The sequence below is a fragment of the Tinamus guttatus genome, unplaced genomic scaffold (genome assembly GCF_059628265.1).
Source record: "Tinamus guttatus ecotype Peru unplaced genomic scaffold, ASM5962826v1 Tinamus_guttatus_pri_ptg000021l, whole genome shotgun sequence".
NCBI lineage: Eukaryota > Metazoa > Chordata > Aves > Tinamiformes > Tinamidae > Tinamus > Tinamus guttatus.
The window spans coordinates 695637-717411 of record NW_028288555.1 but is presented as its reverse complement, the minus strand read 5'-3'; the positions used below and the strand labels follow the sequence as shown (position 1 = coordinate 717411).

The 21775-nt window shown below is 38.9% G+C and overlaps 1 protein-coding gene across 1 annotated transcript; it reads right to left on the bottom strand.

Moving 5' to 3' along the window:
• Positions 1-17982: 17982 nt before the first annotated feature.
• Positions 17983-19908, bottom strand: RMI1 (RecQ mediated genome instability 1). The gene has a single exon (XM_010219784.2). The coding sequence runs from the start codon at positions 19876-19878 to the stop codon at positions 18007-18009; it is 1872 nt and encodes a 623-aa protein (XP_010218086.2). The 5' UTR covers positions 19879-19908; the 3' UTR covers positions 17983-18006.
• Between the last annotated feature and the right edge of the window lie 1867 nt (positions 19909-21775).

Below are 21775 nucleotides of genomic sequence, written 5' to 3'. Positions count from 1 at the left end.
AGGTCTTCAGAAATGAGAATCTGCTTTTTTTCTTTTTTTTTTTTCTTTTTTTTTTCCCAGAAAAAGATTTTGCTGTCTGTGAGGATAAATTTGGAAGTATATACAAATTCCTGTGATAGTTCCAGGACACTTTCATTTGAAAAAAAAAATATACTCACCTGAAAAAAAAAACAATTCTATTCAGAAATCTGCTCTATAAGGTTTTTTTTGTTTATTTTATTTATCTTTTTTTCTGATCGAGTCTGAAACACTTATAAATTCCACCTGGAAGCTATGACTTTAGTTTTTTTTTTTTCATCTGCAACTGAAATGTGAATTTTGGTGGCTCTATTGATTTAAGAGTCAGAATGGATCCCATTGACTTCCTAACTTCTCAGTTCTCCACCACCAAGAACACAGTAACCTACTGTAGTCATTACAGTCCCCACTTTTTGACATATGCTGTACAGAATGATTGTATTAAAATACTTATTTTGCAATTACAAAAGCATCTAACTTACCTTACTAGACTTTCGAATTTATAATACATTATAGCATATAAAAAGGAAGATTATGACATTTTGAAAATGATGTACTAGTTGTGTAACTGCTTTCGGCAAAACTTAAAAGTGCTTATGAAAGCCATGGTTGAATCACATTAGATGATACCTTTTTATGGGACTGTGTGTAGGTACCTCAGAAGTAGGTTCTTTCTATCCGGTTGCAGAAATTTTAAAACACATTTTTGTGAAAATATCCAATTTGTACAAGCTGAACCTTCTAAAAGAGACTTACTGAGTTGTAGAGAGTTTTTGTTTTGTGAGATTTTTATTTCAGATGAGAAAGAATAAAACAATAATAATAATAAAGAGTATTTTTTCTGGAAATGGATATTTCAAGGCAATTTTACTTATGAAAGTGCTCTAGAAGCCTTGTTTTTACTCCAATGCAGAACAAAAACTTTAAAAGCTTGAATGCTAAAATTAGACTGAATTGTAATCTTTAACCAACTTTAAAAATCAATAATAAAACTTTACATTACAGTTTTGCTTTCTAAAGGATTGAAAGATTGGACTCAAATATCCATTTAGACAATAGTACTAGAGCCTCTTTCATCCAAAGATCTCAAATGTAATTAATTAAGTCTTGTAATATTGCAATCATGAACATACCTGATATATTACAGAAAATAGAGACAGAGGTTAAATATTTTCCTACTGTCATACTGGTAGCCTGCTGTAGAAATCACACCTCCTGACTTCCAGTCCTATAATCTGATCACAATGATTCTGTCAAGCTGTGGGAACTATTTACTATCATTAATTCACAATCCACAATATTATTTTGCACAAAAGCAGAAGTCACACTGTAGGTCTCAAAGGAGACAAATGTTAAAAAGACGGAATAAAGTTGTATTTATGAATACAACTGTTGACAAGGAAAGCTCAAAATAATTTATATTCTTTTTCAAAACTTGAGCTATTTTAGTATTATGGTCATCAAGTGATGCATCATTCATTTATTAGAGAGCACTACTACATCTGAAATGTGGACTAATTATTGTAAAAGCATTAATCAATTTGTTAAGAACTCTTCAGTAATAATGCAGTCTCTTTGTTGCTACCACAGTAAGATTTACCGCACAGAATCATAATCTGCTTATTGATACAAATACTATCTCCTTTTAGTTAATTTTAGGAAAACATTTTAGAAGTGCTCTAGCCTGAAAGGGATGGTAAATAATTTTTAGCCTGAAAGTTGAAGTGGATTGATTAGGAGCAATTTTTTATGTTTTACACAATAAAAAGATGAACTACATGGTTCGCAGAGCCAATTTGCAGAGCAACCTCTTCTCTCTAATTGCTGCTAGACTAATGTACAAGCACACTCCTAGGAAGTAGAGAAATCCATTTACCCAACCATGTCATTTAAATAGCAAACACAAGTACTGGATTTTTCCATTACTTTTCATATTAGCCTAGCTACATTCCACCTGTGACCCTCATTTTAAGAGGGCAATGCTATTTTATACAATTTTGTAACTATAATACAGGTCCACTTCAAAATTTTTCAAAGTAGACTAAGGACATTTTTAAAAAAACATAATTAGGGACATAACCAATCTCACTAATTCCTGGTAATGTATTGTAAAAATAAATTATTTGCTAAAAGGCCTAATAAATCTCCATCTTCAGGAGTAGAAAAGAACATTTCCTCTATTTCCTGTGGCACAAGAATCCTGTGACAGCTCTCTTCTGACTACTCACTCTGAGGTTGCCTCGGCTACTATGAAATTTATTTTTAAAAGCTTTTTCTTTTTGGTAACAGGAAATGGACGAGCTTAAAGGGTCAGACCTTATTCAAATTAAGATAGGATTTTTTAGCATGCTTCACATAAAAATAGATAACGCATTGCAGTTAGAGAGAAATACTTTTTGCTCCACCCTTTACAGCAAGTCAGAGTATTCAGATTGAAACTATTAAATATATGTTCCAAACTTCTTCTCTAAGAAGACTTTTTTTATGAATTGCAGTAGTTGCTTTGAAAATAAATATAAAAGTGAAAACTTTCCTGGAGAAAAACTTGGTATTGAACAATGTTTCAAAGCTTTATTTAAAAAAAGAATATTTTTAGAAACTAATTCCATAAATATTCTGTGATTCTGTGAAATACACAGGAAGAAACAAAAACAGTTGTTAAACTGTTCTTAAAGAAAGAACTTTGTCATTTCAAAACAAAAGCAAGTGACAGTGCTTAAAGTGTCAGGTTACAGATCACTTCCTAATAAATTAAATCACTTTTACACAGCCTTTTTTTATCAGGCATCCTGACAAAACACAATAAATAACTGCAAGGTGTGGTTACACTCTTACTTTAATATACGTTTTATGCTATACCAAAATGAAACTAGAGAGTTGGTTCAGCAACAATTGCTCTTCTTCTGCACTGCACACAGCAGTCGAAGAAAAACCTGCAAAACAGGTTTTTTTCAGCGTAAGTAGGATTCGCACAGAGAAAATGGAAATGCCAGATTAGTTTTTTAATGACAGCATCATTGCCTGTAGCACTTTAATACAGCTAACAATATTCTCATTGCTTAAATGCTCTGCTTTAGAGCATGATTAGAGAAACCTGACTCTTCCTAAAAACTGTATTAACATACGAACTCTAGCAATTCAATGTAAATGTTAATTATCTGCTGCTTGTTTAAATACTGATTTGGATGTATTATTTAGATGTCCCAACAGCCAGGCCAATATGGAAGCATTTATATTATAATATTTACTCGTTTTCAGTCCTACCTGAAGTTATTTTAAAATAGGTCTAACACTGACTAGGTTGTGACAGTTGCCGAGGAGTGAAACTTAACAGCTTTTTTATAGACTTTATATGCTCATATGTATATATACACATACACACAGCTTTTATATGTAATATGACCTAAAGGCTTATACATATGTATGTCTGCATGTATATAGGTATAATTTGCATATATGTGTGTACATATAAATATATACTCACATTTTTTTCTTTACAAAGGCAACATGTTTTTAACATTTTGTATATACTAACATAGATAAGGAACAAGGGTTTTTAAAGGATTAATATATTGAAAAGGAGTCATTAGTCGTTAGTCAGCCTATTGCATGTGCTCGTAATCCCGGTGCAGATGCAGGACTCACTGGAGGTTCAGATGAGCTGAGCTCGGTAACCCAGTCTTAGAAAGAATACAACCTCTCCATGCCTCGGTTTTCCGGTGCACGGCTCGCGAGCAATTCCTGCAAAACGTGGGAAGAAGTAAGTGATGGGACCTAGAGATAGAGGTTCCTCCCAGGGAGGGCTGTCCCTCCCGACTTGCCGTGGAGCACATTGGCACAGGCTGTCATGGCCAACATCACTGGCTTGCCTGGAGCCACGGCACCACCACATAACAGGAAAGTGGGACTTTGAGAAAATGGTTGGTTTAGTTTGCCTGCAAGCTCCTTCAAAAATTCCCCCCTCTGGTTCTTTCTTGTGACCCTTCCAGCAAATCTGACACCTAGTAGAAAAAGCCATCCTAAAATATATATTTACTGATTTTCCTCCCAAGTCTGCATAGAAGCATAATTTAGTTGTCTGTGATAAATTGATTTATATAAGTAAAACTGGGAAGGGAAGTAGACCAGCCTAATTCTCAGTGTTAATGTGGGAATCTTAAGCAAGAATAAACTTTCCTTTAAGGAGGCAAAAGAAATTCTATTAGGTAAGTTTTCAGACATGATGCCATAGTACAGTTGTGTTCATACAAGCACCTTGCCCATTGACTTTTAAAAACAAAACATTAAATAAGAAACATTTGTAAAATATAATATATCGATTTTTAAGATCGGATTATAATAACCACTGTTTGGCAGAATGTGGGAGAGTCTACAGCAATTAGCTTCATTGTGGGTTCAGTAGCGGATCTCAGAAAAGTTTTCTGCTTGCACAAAGTGATCATTATCTTCTTTAGCACTTCTTTCTAACTATGGTACAGTTAGAATTACCAAGATGAGGCAGGTTTACTTCTGAGTAATATAGATAGTATTCCCCTCTATAAATAGAATTGAACAAGGAAAACTACTTTAACTATTAGAACTAATAGATGCAGAAAGGAGAGAGAGCACAACAGTAGATAGGCAGAGAAGATCACACTTAGTTTTTATTAGGATAAAAACAAGACTTTTAGGTAAACTCACTGTTTTTTAAGGTATAGCTACATCTACCTCTGGAAATACTTTAAGAATGTATTGTAATGTATGTAATATGTAATGTATTCATGTTCTTAAACACTCTGCATTCTAAAAACACTTTTTAGCTGCACATAATTTTACAACCATAGAAAAATACATCCGAAGGAACTCCAGATTATGTAGTTCTACTCCCGAGGCCCAAAACAAAACAACTATCCTCACATTACTCCTGACTGATGCTGTCTAGCCTGTTCCTAACCTCCCAGCCATGGAGCCACTATCTCCCCAGGCAACCTGTTTTGAAAGTAATATATTTAATGAGTTTTTCCCAATGTCTGTAGCAATTTAAGTCTTGTTCTACTGTGGATACAGAGCACAGACTATCCTCTCTGCAATAGCCTGAAGCATATTTGAAGACTACCAGATTTCCCCATTCCTCCTTTAAGCCCTGTTTTAGGGGCTTATATATATATATATATATATATATGTTTTTCCACCTTTCTTCACTGGATATTCCTTCACAAGGATTGTCTTTGCTGACAATCATTCTTACTGCTTGTCTGGACTCCCAGCATTTGGTTAACATTTTCCCCAAAGTGCAGTTCCTAAAACCAGATCCAGGTAACCCGCACAGATCTGCCAGTGCAGACCAGAAGAGAAATCATCTTTCTGGTTAGACTCCTTTTTACACTTCAGACTCCTTTCTACAGTTCCCTCATATCTGTTTTTTTTTCATGAGGCTGAGGTTCAGTCATCCTGTGATCTGCCATATACAATAAAAACTCTCTGAAAAAACAGCTGCTGCCTAACCAGTTAGAGTCCATACTTAATTTGTGCAGTTGATGGTTCTGCCTCAAGTGTAATATCTTATACTTCTTTCTGCTGAGTTTCATTCTGTGTTTTTTTTTCCTTTTAAGTCATAAATCAAATTTATGAAGATAATTTTGAATCAGACTTTAACCACTCAAGCATCACGCTAGATTCCTGCCACAGGCTAAACAGAGAAATTTTAGCAGAAGTGGTTGAGTAATTTCTCAGAATAAGATGAGGGAAAAGCACGCTACTTTGCCCAGTGACTATAAGGACGTTCTAGAAGAACTAGTGCACAGCTTTGTGCTTACAGGCACGATGTCCTGAGCCTGAATACCTGTCCCTTTCTGCCATACCATCTAGCCTCCTTTCTCCTAGTTGGGTATGTTTCACACACCCCAGCTTTCATTTTCATCTCACAGTTCATGCTACAACTTTCTCACATCTATTCAATTTTATCACTTCTTTAACTCTTCTGCCCTTTCACCTCTGCACACTTTCACATAACCCAATATCCCGCCTTCCCTACTTGATCTTGGCTCTTGCCTTCCTCCTGTGCATCTCTCCAGCTTCCTATTCCTGTTTCAGTAACCAAAACCCTCAGAGGGTTCTCTGCCCTTGGACAACCCCTTTACAACCATAGACCTTTGCAAAAGTGTGTTTTACAACATCTTTGATGCTTACACTTCACTCAGTCTCTGCCTCTTCCTTACTGTTTGTTTTCTGAAAACTCCATCCTCCCACTGTGGCTGCCCATCTCTCTGTCCACGAAGGTCACGACTTCTACAGCCTGCAAAGCAGGAAAAAATTCTCTCGTCTTAGCTGTGTGAGTGCCGCTGACAGCCAGGAACAGCAATGACAAGGGAAGCCCTAGTCGGTCTTCCTGCTCGCAAGAGGCAACATGAATATGCAGTACAGTTAAGACAGAAAACCTGTAATGGGACATACATACAATACAGGTAAGCTCTTTTTTCCTTCAGAGATTCTCCTTTATATTAACTTTAGGTATCATAGGATATCAAAAAAGCATCTACAAAAATAGGGAATATGCAGGAGTAAGAAGGCAGCACTGCCTCCACTGCTGCTGTTACATGATTACCTGTAGTAGAAGGCAAAATCATATGTCCATCCCCTGTCATATATACTGATTATGGAGGAAAGTTTGAGCATAGAACATGTACCTTTAGGCTTAAATATCAGGAAGTAAGCAGAAAAGTTCTATTTTTTTGAGATGTTAAAAAAAAAAAGAAAAGAAAAAAAAAATGCCAGTCATATGCTTTCATAGGATAGAAATCACTCCTTCACTTCCACTGCCCTTCCATTGTCTTTTTGTTCATTGCCTAAAAAGTCTGGAGGAAGGAGGGAACATGATGGAAAAGTGTCACATTCTGATAATCTTTATCTTGCAAAAATCATCCTTGTTGCTTTCAGGATTGTAAACTGATGGGCAGAAAAAGAGTATTTTCTGACCATTTTTTTTAATTATTATTTGGTTTCCTGTATAGAAACAGTAGACTACAGAGGACAGTATATGCAAAACAACAATTTCATGTTTAAAACTATGGATTTTATATTTTGTATATGATAAATATTTTGTATTTGTTTATGCATATATTTCGTATTATGATGTATGTAGAAGCTGAGAGCAGGACTAATGATGTATAATTACATTTTTAAGACTTAAAAACAAATTTACATGGGAACATGAATGGTTTATGGCATTAGTAGTGCTCTGTTAGTGACTGAGAACATATTGTTTCTTTTAAACCAGATAGCATCCTGAATTAGATCTACGTTAAACTCCTCTACTAGATAAAAGGTATAAGGATAAAAATCCTCTATTAGAAGTGCAAGGTAGACTCACAAAGTATATGTTCTGCAAAGACAACTTTAACAAAACCTGAATGAAAGATATTATTCAATCACCATATTCTTAGCCAACATTTTATAATGAAAAATCTCCCTATTGCAACTACATAGATGCTACTGCATGCTGCCCATGTAGCCATTTTCACAATCACTGTGAATCAATACTGAATTACTCGTGCTGTTGGTCTTACCTATGCAAGCATCCTGTTTTTTTGTCCATAAAACAAAGATTCATAAAATACTTTAAGTGCTTGCCCCAGTATAGCAACATCAGTTAATTTTTGTTTTGTATATTAGTTTATTTTGTTTACAAATGTTTTCCAAACAGTGGAGGTCTGGAGAATTACATTTTATGCTTACCATATCATTTATAGATTTGTAGTAATGTATTCTGAGAACTCATTAGGATACATGGCTGGAATATTATCACTTTAAGCAGAAAAGTTGTTAAGCAACTTAAAAAATAATTAGAACTCCTTGCTGCGTTTCATTATGAGGTTATTTCATAATTACTCAGCAGGACCTAGGACTAATGCAGAAGTGACAGTACATGATACTGCTGAATTATAACTGCACAGCTGGAGAAGATACTTAGAAAAATGAAGAACAGATAAATGCATCATTTAAAAAGCATCTGGGGAAAACTCAGCATTGAGTAGGATTGATTCTTCTCCTCTAGTTACTATTCACAGTTATAAGAAATGCTACAAAACTTGGCCTCAGAGTCTATTTTCTTATGGCTTAAGAAAACAACTTAATAGAACGAGTTGGTTCTTCGCAAATGCAACTTACAGGAATTAGGATATAAGCAGAAGGAAGAGATGCTCCTAACTAACACAGAAATTGGTGAATTGTTACAGTTGGGCTTGTACTCAGTGATATGAATTTAATGCAGTTAATCAACACGCAGGGGCAGAACTAGGTTTCAAAGACACTGAGATACGCTATGGACTTTTCTTGGGAGGGAAAGAAAAATCCTAACACTATAAAGATACAATTGCATTTTCCTGAGTAATAACTGCATTCTGTGAACTTCCCCTCTCTCTTTTTCCTCTTTCCCTCAGTTATGTCATGAAACATGAAGTTGTATCATTTAAGTCTATTTTTAAAATATGGCAATATGTTGCTGCCCATCAGCGAGATTTAGACATCTTTGTATTGATATTTGTGCTCTCATTCTTAGACATACAGTCCAAATTTTTAAGTTGTCAGCCATAAGAATTTGAAGTTCAGTGGAATACTTAGGTGGAAATAATGCTTCATTTTGTCTTCCTTTCTCCTTCAACAAGGAAAATCACAACAAGAAGCACAAGGTAGATACTAAGTCCCACTCATATTAAGTAATTTTTTTAATATCTTGTCTAGCAATTTCAATTGGTATAAATATTTATATTTTTGTCATCTCTTGCAGCTGACCTGGGATTTCTACAGTTAACTATTCTTTTTCAGTGTCCCAAGCAGTTTAGAACTTCCCTTTCCCCTCCTTGCTTTTTTATTATTCTTTACTACCGCTAAAGTAGCCACCATTTCCTTCATGGAAGGAAAAAGATTATTATCTAAGGGTGCGTTTTTTTTTCCATTGTTCAAGTACTGAATTTCTTGGCTTCCTCTTCCTTGTCTTGTCTTTTTTTTTAATTATTTTTTTAATTTAGTCTCTTCCTGTATTTTCATCCTACTTTCCTCCAGCTGGGTGCAAAAGATGCCTCTTGCTTTTCCTTGGCTGAGTTGTGTTTATGTCTGTAGCTCACATGCTTTGAACCAGCATACACAGCCCCACAACCTCCCCTACTTCTTTCCACCCATGCACCATTTCCTCCTTGACGTCTCAGGTAAGTGAATGGGGCTAAAATCCAAACCAGAAATAGCAGCTAGAGTTAGTTGTTAACCTGGCAGCTTTACCATGATGTTACAATTTTGAACCCAGCACAAGTTGATGCACAAGCTTGAAAATGGGGCAAGAGAGATCTAGAGGTTTCTTTCAGTGGTAAAGCTGGCTTATATTGAACTAAAACAGATGTACAACTACTACACAAAATGGTCAGGTACTTTTTTTATTTTCACCCAGCCAATTTCTCACAAAATCTTAAGGCATTTAGGAACATGATTTGCTTTTATTTTTCCATGCTTAGCATAGCTATACTGATTTATTGTCCTGTTAGGGACAGTATTTCATTAACTGGACTTAACAGGCTGGAGATACAGGCAGAGAAGAACCTCATGAGGTTCAACAAAGGCAACTGCAGGGTCCTGCAACTCGGGAGGAACAATCCCATGCACAGGTACAGGCTGAGGGTGATTTGCTCGAGGGCAGCTCTGTAGAGAAGGTCCTGGGAGTTTTGGTAGACAACAAGGTCACCATGAGCCAGCAATGTGCCCTTGTGGCCAGGAAGGCCAGTGATCTCCTGGGATCCATGAGGCAGGGAATTGCCAGCAGGTTGAGGGAGCTGGTTCTGACCAGGTGAGGCCACATCTGGGATGTTTGATCCACTTTTGAGCTCCCCAGTAGAAGAGGAACATAGAGCTGCTTGAGAGAGTTCAGCGTAGGGCTATGAAGATGATCAGGTAACTGGAGCACCTCTCCTGTGAGGAGGAGCTGTGGGAGCTGGGGCTGTTCAACCTGGAGAAGAGGAGGCTGAGAGGGGATATTGTCAGTGTGTGTCAGTATCTGAAGGATGGAAGGGTAGAATGCATGGTGCCAGACTCTTTTCAGTGGTGGCCAGAGACAGAACAAGAGGCAACAGCCACAAACTGAAACACAGGAAGTTCCACCTGAATTTGAGTAAAAACATCTTGACTGTGAGAGTGACAGAGCACCGAAACAGGCTGCCAGAGAAGTTGTGGAGTCCACTTCCTGGAGACACTCAACACCTACTTGCATGCCACCCTGTACAATGTGCTTGGGGTGTCCCCGCTTGAGCAGGGGGGTTGGACTAGATGATCACCAGCGGTTCCTCCCAACCTTGATCATTCCATGATTCTGTGATGTTTATTACACAGCTTCTGAAACTACAGAAGGTTATCCCAATCTGAGCTTTTCTACTGTTAATTAATTTTTCAGTCTGTCTGAATTGTATTACGAGTAGTGTTCTTGCCCTGAATGTGTCCCCCATAAACAACAAACAAATCTAGACAAACAAACAAATGAAAAGCCTCCAGCTAGTTCAGACACGGAAGCTTTTTATACACTTCTTTCTTAAAATGAACATGCATTTTTTTGCTTCTAAGAATATGCTGGATTGGGTACAGCAGCCTGAAAATTTTGACATACAAAGTGTTCAGGTATTAGGAAAATATTAAACAGTACTCACTTTGGGTGAAAGTCTTCTGTGAGCGGATCCAACACAAGTTTTGCTATTAACTGCTCTGAAGACAGCACTACTACAACACAGATACACAGAATCTATAAAGAACATTGCTTTCTTGTCTAGACCAGCAATCTTAGTTTAAATATATTTTTCAACAAAAACAAATTAAAGTCACCAAACAATGCTTAATACAATGTGTTTTGTATGCTTTACTTTTCCCCTTCCTTTTCCACTGAAGTAAAGAAATATCCTATTTAAATGCCCCTTACAATATCTCTCAGACTTACCAATCACACCTTCCTTTTTACTCACAAATTTCCCCCTTTAACAATCTCTCACTCTTCCAAAATGAGGTCAGCAATAGATAAACACACAAATAGTCTAAAATTAAACTAAAACAAAATCTTAGCTGGCAACATCTTGATTTGCTTAGTTCCATCACAGAGCACCTCTCCTGAATTTTGAAATCATCCCTGGTAGAACACTATATGAATAAACCTGCTATATTTCTCAGGAAGATCTAAAGTGGTAAATTGCACGGGAAACATAAGGTTTGATTTTTAGATCAAAACTACTCATTTTATAAAACAACAAGTTTTCATAAATAATGTTAAGATGTGCATTTAAAACAGTTGGTCAAGTTCATCAGAACACCATGAAAAAGTTTTTCATGTTGTACATTTTAAAATCTCTGCAGCTGTTTTTTTTTTTTTTTTAAAGAAAGCCTCTTTCTACAAAGAAGTGACAATACGGGCAGTAACAACACCTTTATCCTGCCCTCGAGACAGTGATTTTCTAAGACCTGCATCAATACATCAAATACACGTTGAAGCATATCACAGCCTCTGACACAAATATAATCTACTATTAGAAGAATATTAAATGTACAGGAAAGGAGAAAAACAGTCATGTTTCATTTTGTACTTCTGCTACAGTCTACTGAAATTGATTAGTAGACTTGTATAGAAAGTTAATACTTAGCTGTGAGTATACATAATTATTTCGTTATTTTTGTTTGTGTAGTGAGGAGTTAACTTACTGATTATTAACTTCATAATGACTACTACTAAGATATTAAATCCAGAAACTAACACCCAGTTGTGCTGTTTAAATAGCAAAAATAGAGACAAATTACTGAATCAGGAGTTTTAAATACAACTGGGGAAGGAAACAGGGGGCCTAACTGATATCACCTGATAAAACTCCAGAGCTGCTTCTATGTGGTCATCTACCTTCACTAATACTCTAGACAGCAGATTAAGTATTTTGTTAAAAATACTGGGGATTATTTTAGATTGTTCTCTCCTATTTTACTTTGGGTAGGATCAAAAGCCATGTGTTAGTATTAGAAAATAAAGTTGCAAATAAGAGCTAACATTTATTAAAAGCAAATCATGTCATATCAACCTGATTTCCATTTACAATAAACAACAGTCTGTTTAGATAAGACATCTGCTTTTCTCCTATTTTGGCTTTACCTGCTCTATCACATGTGATCGCATTACATTATTTTAACAAGTTGATACCTGTCAGCTGAACCTTTGTATCTGATCATGTATGTTGCTAGTGACATCTAAAGAAGACCTTACCCCTTTCAGTGTTCTTAAATACTTTAATAAACATTTTAATAGGTAAAACATTACTTTGTTTAGACCACCACTGCACATTTTTATGAAATGTTAGTTGAGGTCTTGTCAGCTTAGGGTATTTTTCATCATTTTTTTGTATGCAAGAAGAAATATTCAATTTGTAAGTAAAAGGATCTGTGTGTGTTTTCATCAAATCTATCCACAGAGAGATTTTTTTGTGTTTCTGTTAAATAATTAGGCCCTTATTTACACTTTCTACTTATTGTCAACGCATTTCTTAGTTTGTAGAAACTGCATGAAGGCAACTAGACAAATAGCTGGTATCAGAGGTAAATTATCTTGGTAGCTGCTTAGGTAGCCAGTAGTGCAGGGGTGATTTTTTTTTATTTTTTATTTTTTTACAATAAATGCCAGATTTATGGTCTAACAGCAATAATACTTGCCTTTTTACATACAGTACTGACTTGTTAAATAAGGATGACACCACAATTGTAAATATTAAACTGTTTTATATACAGAAAAGTCATTTAGTTTGTAACTAGTCATTATCTAAGTGCTATTAGTAAAATAGAATACTGCCTTTTAATCATCAGAAAATTAAACTTTCACATCAGATTTTTTTGTACATATGCCTACTTTTGACTTACTTTTTTATGATTTTTAATTCAAAAGAATGCTTTGTGAGGGTTATGAATCTAGCAATACTTTAAATCAGACTACCATCTGCTAGAGCTAATGCTACCATTTTCTCATACTTTGTCCTGTAATTATTATCAACACCACTAAAGAAAACCTTTGACTCTTTACATAGAAATAAAAATAATTACTCTAACACATACATTCTAAGAATGTCTCAGCTGTTCATCCAACCAGATTGCAGTCCAAAAGAAGACATTTGTCTTACCCCTATGTATATTCAGAGTTTTCTTTTCTCCTTTTATTTTGGAAATTGAGAGTTTTGACTTTGAAAATAGTGCAAAATTTAGATTTAATATTCATTTGGTACAAAACAATAGGCTATATATTGCCATTGCTTTTTAAGCAGTATTTTTCAGTGAAATATTATTTTCATCCCTCATTCTGTAACACCATAGCACAGTAAAAGGTATTGCAAAGCTAATATTAAGTGACTTGCATTACAATGTGAAAGCTATGATAAAGTCCTTCTCCTAAATAATTTACAAATAAATTGACAAATAACAAAAGACACATGATCCCTGAGCCAATGAGAAGATTGCTCTGTGGGACCTTCCAAAAAGAAAAAAAATGAAAAAGGAAAGTTGAGGGCAGTCTAGACTGCAGTGACCAGGAGTTGCAGAGTTTAAAATTTTGAGGGAAGACAAATAATAAAACCACAACCATTGACCTTCAGAGCAGACTGCAGCGTATTTAGGAAATCTGCTTGGATCTAATGAGAGATAACTCCAAAGGATGATTTGGAACAGACCGCATGACTTTGCCAAGGGCAGATCATGCCCGACCAATCTGATTATGTTCTACACTGGATTACTGGCTCTGCGGATAAAGTGAGTGCAAGAGAGAAGGCCCCGAACCGAGAGGGAGCAGCCAAACACTAGAGGACTTGGACCTTAGGACACTGGAAAGAGACTGATCCAAAGCTCATCAAGTTAAACAAAGGCAAAAGCAAAAGCCTTTATCTAAGTGGGAATAACCCCACGCAACAGCATAGGCTGGGGGCCAGCTAGTTATAAAACAGTTTATCAGAGTAAGACCTGTGTGCCTTGAGGGACAGGCTGAACATGAGTCAGTGGAGTGCCATTGCAGCCAAGATGACCAAACACACCAGGATGTCCTGGAGGAGTAGCAAAGCAGCCCAGGAAAGGTACCCTACGGCTCCATGCAGCACTCGTGAGACAGCATGCCGAGCACTGGGTGCAGCTTCAGGCTCCTTAGTACAAGAAAGACAGGGAAACAGTGGAACAGGTCCAGGAGATGGCTGCCAGGGCTCTCAGGGGGCTGAAACACGTGAGAGAGAAAACTAGGTTTGTTCAGCCTTGGAAAGAGGCTAAGAAGCAGGAACAGGACAGATCTGGACAGAACGTGCTGCAACTGTGCCCTGTTAGAATGGCTACACAAGAAGAAATTTTCTAGAAAAACTTTTACCTCTTACTTTAGATTGAAAGAAGAATTTCAGGGTCAGGCTGCCCTTAACCTCCAGCCTGCTGTCATTACTCTAGCACTCTGTTTCTTCTAGGACTATAACACAGAGAATTGGATCTGAAATTAACATTTACTTTTAAAGTCGGTTTTGCCCTTTCTTCCCTGGTAAATACATTAAGTTTGCTTGATACCAGATAACCCCCAAATACTTCACAGTATGTCACTCTTCTTTTCCTGCAGGGAAAAGCTTAAAGCTATTAATGTTTTATTACTTTTTCTTCTAAGCGCATTCCATTCTCTATTTAACTTCAGGCTATACCTGATGAGAATTTTCATGGAAGCATCAAATTAATATGAAGTCACAGTAACACTTTCAGACTGGACACACTTTAGGAAATCCTTCATCCTTTAATATTCTTACCTGGCATTTTAAGCAGACATTATTACAATGAGCTGTTGTTTCCTTAGAATGCTGCCTTTATGCAACAAAAGAGAAGCTGCCAGGTTTTAAAACACAGACATCGCTGTGGCCAAATCATTATCTAGTAGGATTAGCCGAGTCCTCAAGCTGTTCTCTACAGCCTTGTTTATTTGGAATCCTGCCACATTCCTCAGTCCGGCCGCAGCCTTGCTCCATAGTCTGCCAGGGAATATCCTTGGTGGAGGCAGGGCACAGCTAAATTTCTTACAGATTATTCTTCCTTCTACTCCCTTCTCTGCCTTAGTAATGGAGGTTTTAAAAGAGATCTTCCAATGCAAGTAACTGGCAGAGCCAAAGCCACGGCATTGCTTTCATTTTCTGTAAGAGTGGAAAAAGGCAGCAAGAGCAAACCTTAACCATCTCTATGAATAACATCCAAGACTTCATGTGACAACATTGTAGGTTTAACACTCCTAAAAGTGAGTGAGGCAGAAGTGATCAGTAACAAAAGAATGCAGAATGCACGTTTTCCACAAATGTCAAAACACTGCTGAAGAACACAGCTTCTGAATTTGGACAAAAACTGCAAATATGTAACTCTATTTGACAGACGAAAAAAAAAAAAAAAAAAAAAAGGTGGATGTGTGAAATAGCACCAGGAAGGGAAGAGTAAGGACCGCTCTCTGCTAGAGGGCTACATGTACCAGGGGCTGCAGCAGCAATTGGCTTCAGCACCTCGTACAGGAACTCTGCAGCCCTTTCTAGCAGAAACACGGTCATACCTTTTTTCCTGATTTGTTCCACAGTGTGTAAAGCACACTGCTTGTTCCCTGAATTTGGCCCATGGTAAGAACTCTGGATTATTTCAAAAATTGAGATGTACCTGGCACATAGAGGCAATATACATACACAGAGAGCAAAACTGTTGGATAGTAACACAGATGCTGGTTTTGAGAGCTGACACATTGGGCTAAACAGAAACCAATGACTTCAGATTGGTATACAGAATCACAAATGGCATTTTCTATTTGGCATGCTGCCATTAACTGAGCAAGTGTTCTCAAAATCATTTCCTTTCCTTCTTTTTCATGTCCGAAAGTTACAAAACTGTGTAATATTTCTCACTATTTCTGTAGGCTTAAATATGGACAAGGAATCATTATATGGCAGAAAATGACATTGGAGTATTTACTGTGTAAAGTCAAGCGCTGAAGAGCTCCATGGCACTGAGACTGATGTTGCTTGTGCCTGAAAACAGGCACAGCAGTAGCCTTCCAGGAAGAACATTCCGAACAGGAAGACAAGGACAGTGAGGGGGGTGGGGAAGGACAAGTCAGAAAAACAACACAATGCCTGTAAGGCAAAGGACAGTGAAGCATTAACTTCTATAGCAGAGATGATTAATCCTTAACACAGATTCAAAAAGGAGGGGCAAGTGTTACTTGATTAGCTGAGATAAAGGTATCACTTATTCCGTTTAAATGGTTTGCATGACATCACTCTTGATTTACACAAATAGAATAAAAAACATGGACTACTAATCCATCTGAATCTTTACCACACCTCAATCCTTTTCAGGGTGAACCCAAAACTTTGAAGGAAATTAAGCTAATTCCATATACAATATAATTATAATATTAATAAAGGTGTTTCCGTAAAACTGCGCTGTATGTTTATTATGTTTATCATTACCTGCATTTCCTCCTGAAGGGATTACATGAGATGAAGCTTAGTCAGTTCCCTACCTTTTTTTTTTTTTTAAATCAAAGATCCAGGTTTTGCAAAAAAAAAAAAAAAAAAAAAAAAAAAGCCTTTCAAGTTGTAGTTCTAAGTGATGCACAATCCCCAACAGCTTCTCAGAAAATTAGGGCCCAAAGATGACTCTGTGGCTCATGGTTTGCTCAAGTCCTCTTTAGAGCAGAGAAGGAAGCAGGAAGTGAGGAAGCACAAAAAACTTCTTAAGTGTATGAAATAAAGCCTAAAAAGGAGTATGTCTTAGAAAGCTTTCCCGCCCAGCACCCCAACATTTTAACCTTACTTAAGCAATATCTACTTTTTCCTAAATCACTTAGAGTCTCAAGGGATCTCTCCTTTTGTGAGGCTACGATGGGACAGGGAGAGGAAGAAGGTTGTAGCAACAACCTCTTACAGCAGTCACCAAGGTCTAGCAGCCATTACTTTACTTAGAGAAAATCCCGCTTTTAGCTACCAATTTTACATTCTTAGCATGTTGTATCAAAATTGCACAGAATTCTCTTGCCATTTATGCTCTACCCCAGACAGGATTAGAGACATCTCATTTCCTTTGAAAGGGACCACTTAGCTTTCATGAAAAAAAAATCATTTAAACTTTAATCAGTTTTATAAAAATACATTCTAAAAACGAAATAATAATAATAACAAAACCTAAGGCCAACACTGATATAAAATACAACATATCTGACACATATGAAGTATACAACTATGCTGAGAAGAGATCAGATTAGTAAATACTATAAAAGCTAATTACTGAACTTGGCTGCAGATTCTAAACTACTATCAATGATAAGCATTAAGAAGAAAAAAGAGATTCTCCATGCTACAATCATTCTTTCTGTTAATAAATGCTTATTTTAAAATATATATATATTTTTTTTTTTAAACAAGTACATACATTTTTATCTCACTTGGGTATACAGTGATTTTTCTCACCTGAGTATTTAAAGCGATCCTTCACTTCAGGTTCTTGAACACTAAATATGAATTTTCAAGCTGGCATCATCAGAAGTGACTTTGCATCTAAACAATAATTCTTTGTTTAATCGTTTCCCTATGAAAAAAGACTGGCACTTTCCAAATAACTATATTTTAAAAGTCAGGTCAATATTCAACCTTTTAAGTGCAAGAATGAGTTAACCTCTTCAATATCCATTTCCTGACAAGATCTGCTGCTTCTGATCACCAGTCAAGAACATGGAAAATTTTGCAGAATTAAAGTGATTCAAGAATTTATTAAGCCAAACATGTCTGAAGTTTATTTAAATATGGTCACTATTAAAAAAAAAAAAAAACACGCTAAATTCTTCCCCTCCACCCCATCATCTTCCCTTCTCACACTTGCAATAATTTTCTCATATCACTGAACTTTGACTTATAACAGTCCCCTGGGGGAAATCTTGGCTGAAATGTTCCTAACCCATATTCTACAAGTTTTCACACATCATTTACATAAACGTTTCTTCAGTTGTTCTAGATGCCTTGTATCAGCATCCTGTAGAACTAATACAGTGGCTTTAGACTGCAAAGGGTTGAACTCTATAGTCATCAAACAACAGAGATCTATTAGCTGCCTCTGACATTTTTCTAAACCATCCTTGAGCTTTGAATGTGATGCAGGATCTTTCTTCAACACATTCATTTCAGCTACCGAAAATCCAATCAAACTCGTCAGAATATCATCAGCAAAATCTACTTCTAGAAGAGCTGAACCATCAGAAATTTTTGCCTTTATACCCCAGGACCCATTGCTACTTGTGAGCTTTCCAGTAAGAGTTACAATAAAACACTTGGCTTTCAGAATTGTAACAGTTTCTGGCTTTTTAGCAAGCAGAACAGAAATGTACGTGAAAGGTGGAGAACACAAATCAAGGTCATGCACCTCTACTGCTTTGTGGGTAAGCGTTTGTATATCATGCTGCTGCTGAACTGTCTCTGCCTCTGTTCTTGAGGAACACACCGGCTCACTGTTGAGCAGTCTTCTGTCAGAAGTGTCCTCCAATTTTGGTCTGTTCTCAGCTAGATCTGTATTACCGAGCCTTTCTTTGGGAGTGCTGTCCAAGGAGAAATCTGCACAACTGTTGATCTGATGCACACTACTATACTGTGAAGAACTACTTGTCCTATTTTCATCTCCAGAAGATACTCTCCTTTCCTGAGATTTTTCGTTGTTAATAGTTTCTACATGTTTCTCTCTCTCATTCTTGTCATCTGTTTCATAAGTACCATTGAAAGGTGAATCACAGGAGCTCCTAGAAATATGTGGAAGTCTCTCAGTCAGTAAACTCATGTTTCTGACCTCTGGTGGCACTTCTTCCAATTCTCCTTGGATCTCTTCTTCCAGAAGCAAGTCATCTTCCAAAGGAAAGTCATTTAAAAAGCCATCAGCATATTCTACAGGATGTGAAATCCGTTCATCTGAATGAGGAAAAGGACTTCCAAATTCTTCCTGCAAAACATTTCTATGGTGTGAACCTGAAGCTGTGTTAAAATTATTACTCCTACTGCAATATCCACTCTCTAAACGTGTTTCATTGTTTAAAGTAAATTCACTGTTTTCTTCTAGACTGGCTAACAGCTCTTCATCTGAAGGGCCCAGAGCTTGCCCTAATTCATCTACAGGCCTTGGAAGAACTCGTTCATGATCAGTTCGTCCAACAGGATTAGGATTCTCTGCTTCTCCGATTAATCTAGCAAGGACTCTTTCCTGACTATACTCTTCCAGAAGACCATCCACTTCTCCTCCCAGCAATCTTACATTTTCTGGTTTAAGTAAAAGAACTCCAAGGCGATATGCAACTTTACCCTGGACAGTGATTTTTGTTCCTGGAGGAAGATTACTATGGAGGGCAGGAACTGGTTGATATTCCATGCCCTGAATTTGATGTACTCCATCAGTCAGTTGCAGCATCAGCATTCGAGTGAGCTTTGCTTCCCAGGGCTTTTGGAAGGCCTGAGTACTGGCTGTTACTTCTTCATTAACAGTACTTTTTCCTCTTAGCTTCTGCAATTGGGAATATGCTGGCTGGCTAACATCAACTAAAGAATCAACCTGTATTGAGAAGAAACCAGACAATTCTCCTTTGGGGTCATCCAAGATGCAACCAGGCAAAACGGGGTGTTCCAAATCTCTAAGATCGGTCAGAAGCCATTGTTCAAACACCTGTTTGTTAATCTGAGCTTGACTTAAGTTACTACCATTATTTTCTTCCTGGATCCAATTAATACATGCTTCCAGCCATGTCGAAGGAACTTTAATATGCCACGCAGATGAAAGCCAGGTTTCCACTCGTGCTGCAATGTTTGATGTAGTCATTTTCTTTTAAGTTAAAAGAATAAGAAGTGAATTCCCCAGAAGAAAATCCAAAAAGATAAGCTTACTCTTCTGCCAATTGCTAGAGTTACGACATGTCTTTCACTGGTGTTATGCAGATCTTTGCTCGCAATTCTGTTCAACCATTCTAAGTGTGACAGTGATGTAGAAACAGTTCTGTAGACCTGGAACACTAAAAATAAACACACATTTCCAACATTTAAGCAAGCAGAATCTATCCAACATAAAGTGATTACATAGTTTTCTTATTGCAGAGTATTAAGAAGGTACTAACATTTCTACTGGCAGTTCTCCTTGATGACTTCATCTTTTCTGTTGGTTTAATTGGAAGTATACGGGGCAAATAAATGTGATGATTTGATGTGGTTGGAAAGAGAGAGGACAAACAAAAAATCTTCTCCTGCCTGTTATTGGTTTTGTACCTGGGGATGCTTCTGTGAACAGTAACTCTACTTCAGAAATTGACCTCATAAATTACTTTTCTTTCTTATTATCAGTCATGTGAACAAAAGTTCGAGGTCCCATTTACAACACAAACAAGTTGGGATCTGTAAGTATTTGTACCACTGGGGCGATTTTTACACTGGAAGTGGATGAAAGCTCTCAGAGCCACAAGAGAAGCCTCCCCTGAAATTTGGCTATTACCAGGGGGCCGACTCAGCCTCTGACTGCAGAGCTACAAAACTGCCGTGGTCCTTGTCCCAGGAGCAGCGGTGGTTAACAAGGCCTGTCCTGCTAACGGATTCTGAAGCCACTAAGCACATCTAAGGTGTATAAGGAGACAAACAGGTAACAAGAAAAAAAAATGGTTAAGAAACACGAGGCTTGCCTCTTTCCACTAAAGCCTGCAGACAAAACCAAGTCTCCTTAAAGCTCTCCCAGATTCCCACGCAGCTCCGCAGCTAGAAGGGAACGCGGGCGGGATAAAGCAGGTAGGTGCACGTGTCCTCGCCCGCACGCGCACGGCCGCGCTCGGCAGGCCGGGCCGCTCGCTGCCGCCGCCAGGGCTGTTTCCCGCCGCCCGCGAGCGCCGGGGCGGCGAGGCCGGCCCTCCCCTCCCCGGTTTCCCGAGCCCCGGAGGCGGCCTCCCCGCCCCCCCCTCCCCCCCCCCCGCACTCACCGGTCACCGCGGGCGCCGCTGGCGGCCGCTGGGGGGGGGCGGGGAGGAGCGGGTGGGATGCGCCCCCCCCCCGCCCTGCGCAGCCTCGCGCGCCGCCGTGGCGTCCAATGGGAGGCGCGGGATGAGGCGCGCGCTCAAGTCTCGCGAGAGCTCCGCGCCGCCGACGCCAGGCGGAGTTTTCGCGGGCGCCATTTTCTCTGCTCGCGAGCGAGTGAGGCAGGTCTCGCTCCTGGGGCTGCCGCCCGCTGTTCGTACCGCCGCCCTGCTCGCCGCTCCCGCCTGCAGGTGAGGGGGGCACCGGGGCGGCGCGGTCGCGGGGAGGTGCGGCAGGGCGCAGGGCGGCGCGGATGGTTCTCCTTTTCCTTGCCCGGGGCGCCCGGGCCTGGCTCGCTGTGGCCACACGGAGGGCGGGGCGGAGCGGGGCCCGCCCCGCGGCCTGACGAGCAGCCGACGGAGCCAACGGCGGGCGGCGGCGGCAGAACGGGCGGCGCGCCGGGGGGCTGCTGCCCTTTCTCTGGCAAACGCGGTGGGGCTGGCGGCGGGTGTAGGTGAGCTCACCCCGCGGCGCTGCCGGGAGGGAGTGATGGCGGCGGGGGGGACCCGGGCTGGGCATGCCCTTGCTAGGGGAGGCTGTGTCTCGTCTGGAGCCGTTGCTGCAGCGTGGGGCGCCCGCGGCTCCCGCCTGCGGAATGGAGGGGCTAGGGCCTTGCGTTCAAGCGGCGGGTGGCGGCGGCGGGCGGCGGGGCTCGTTGCCCGGCA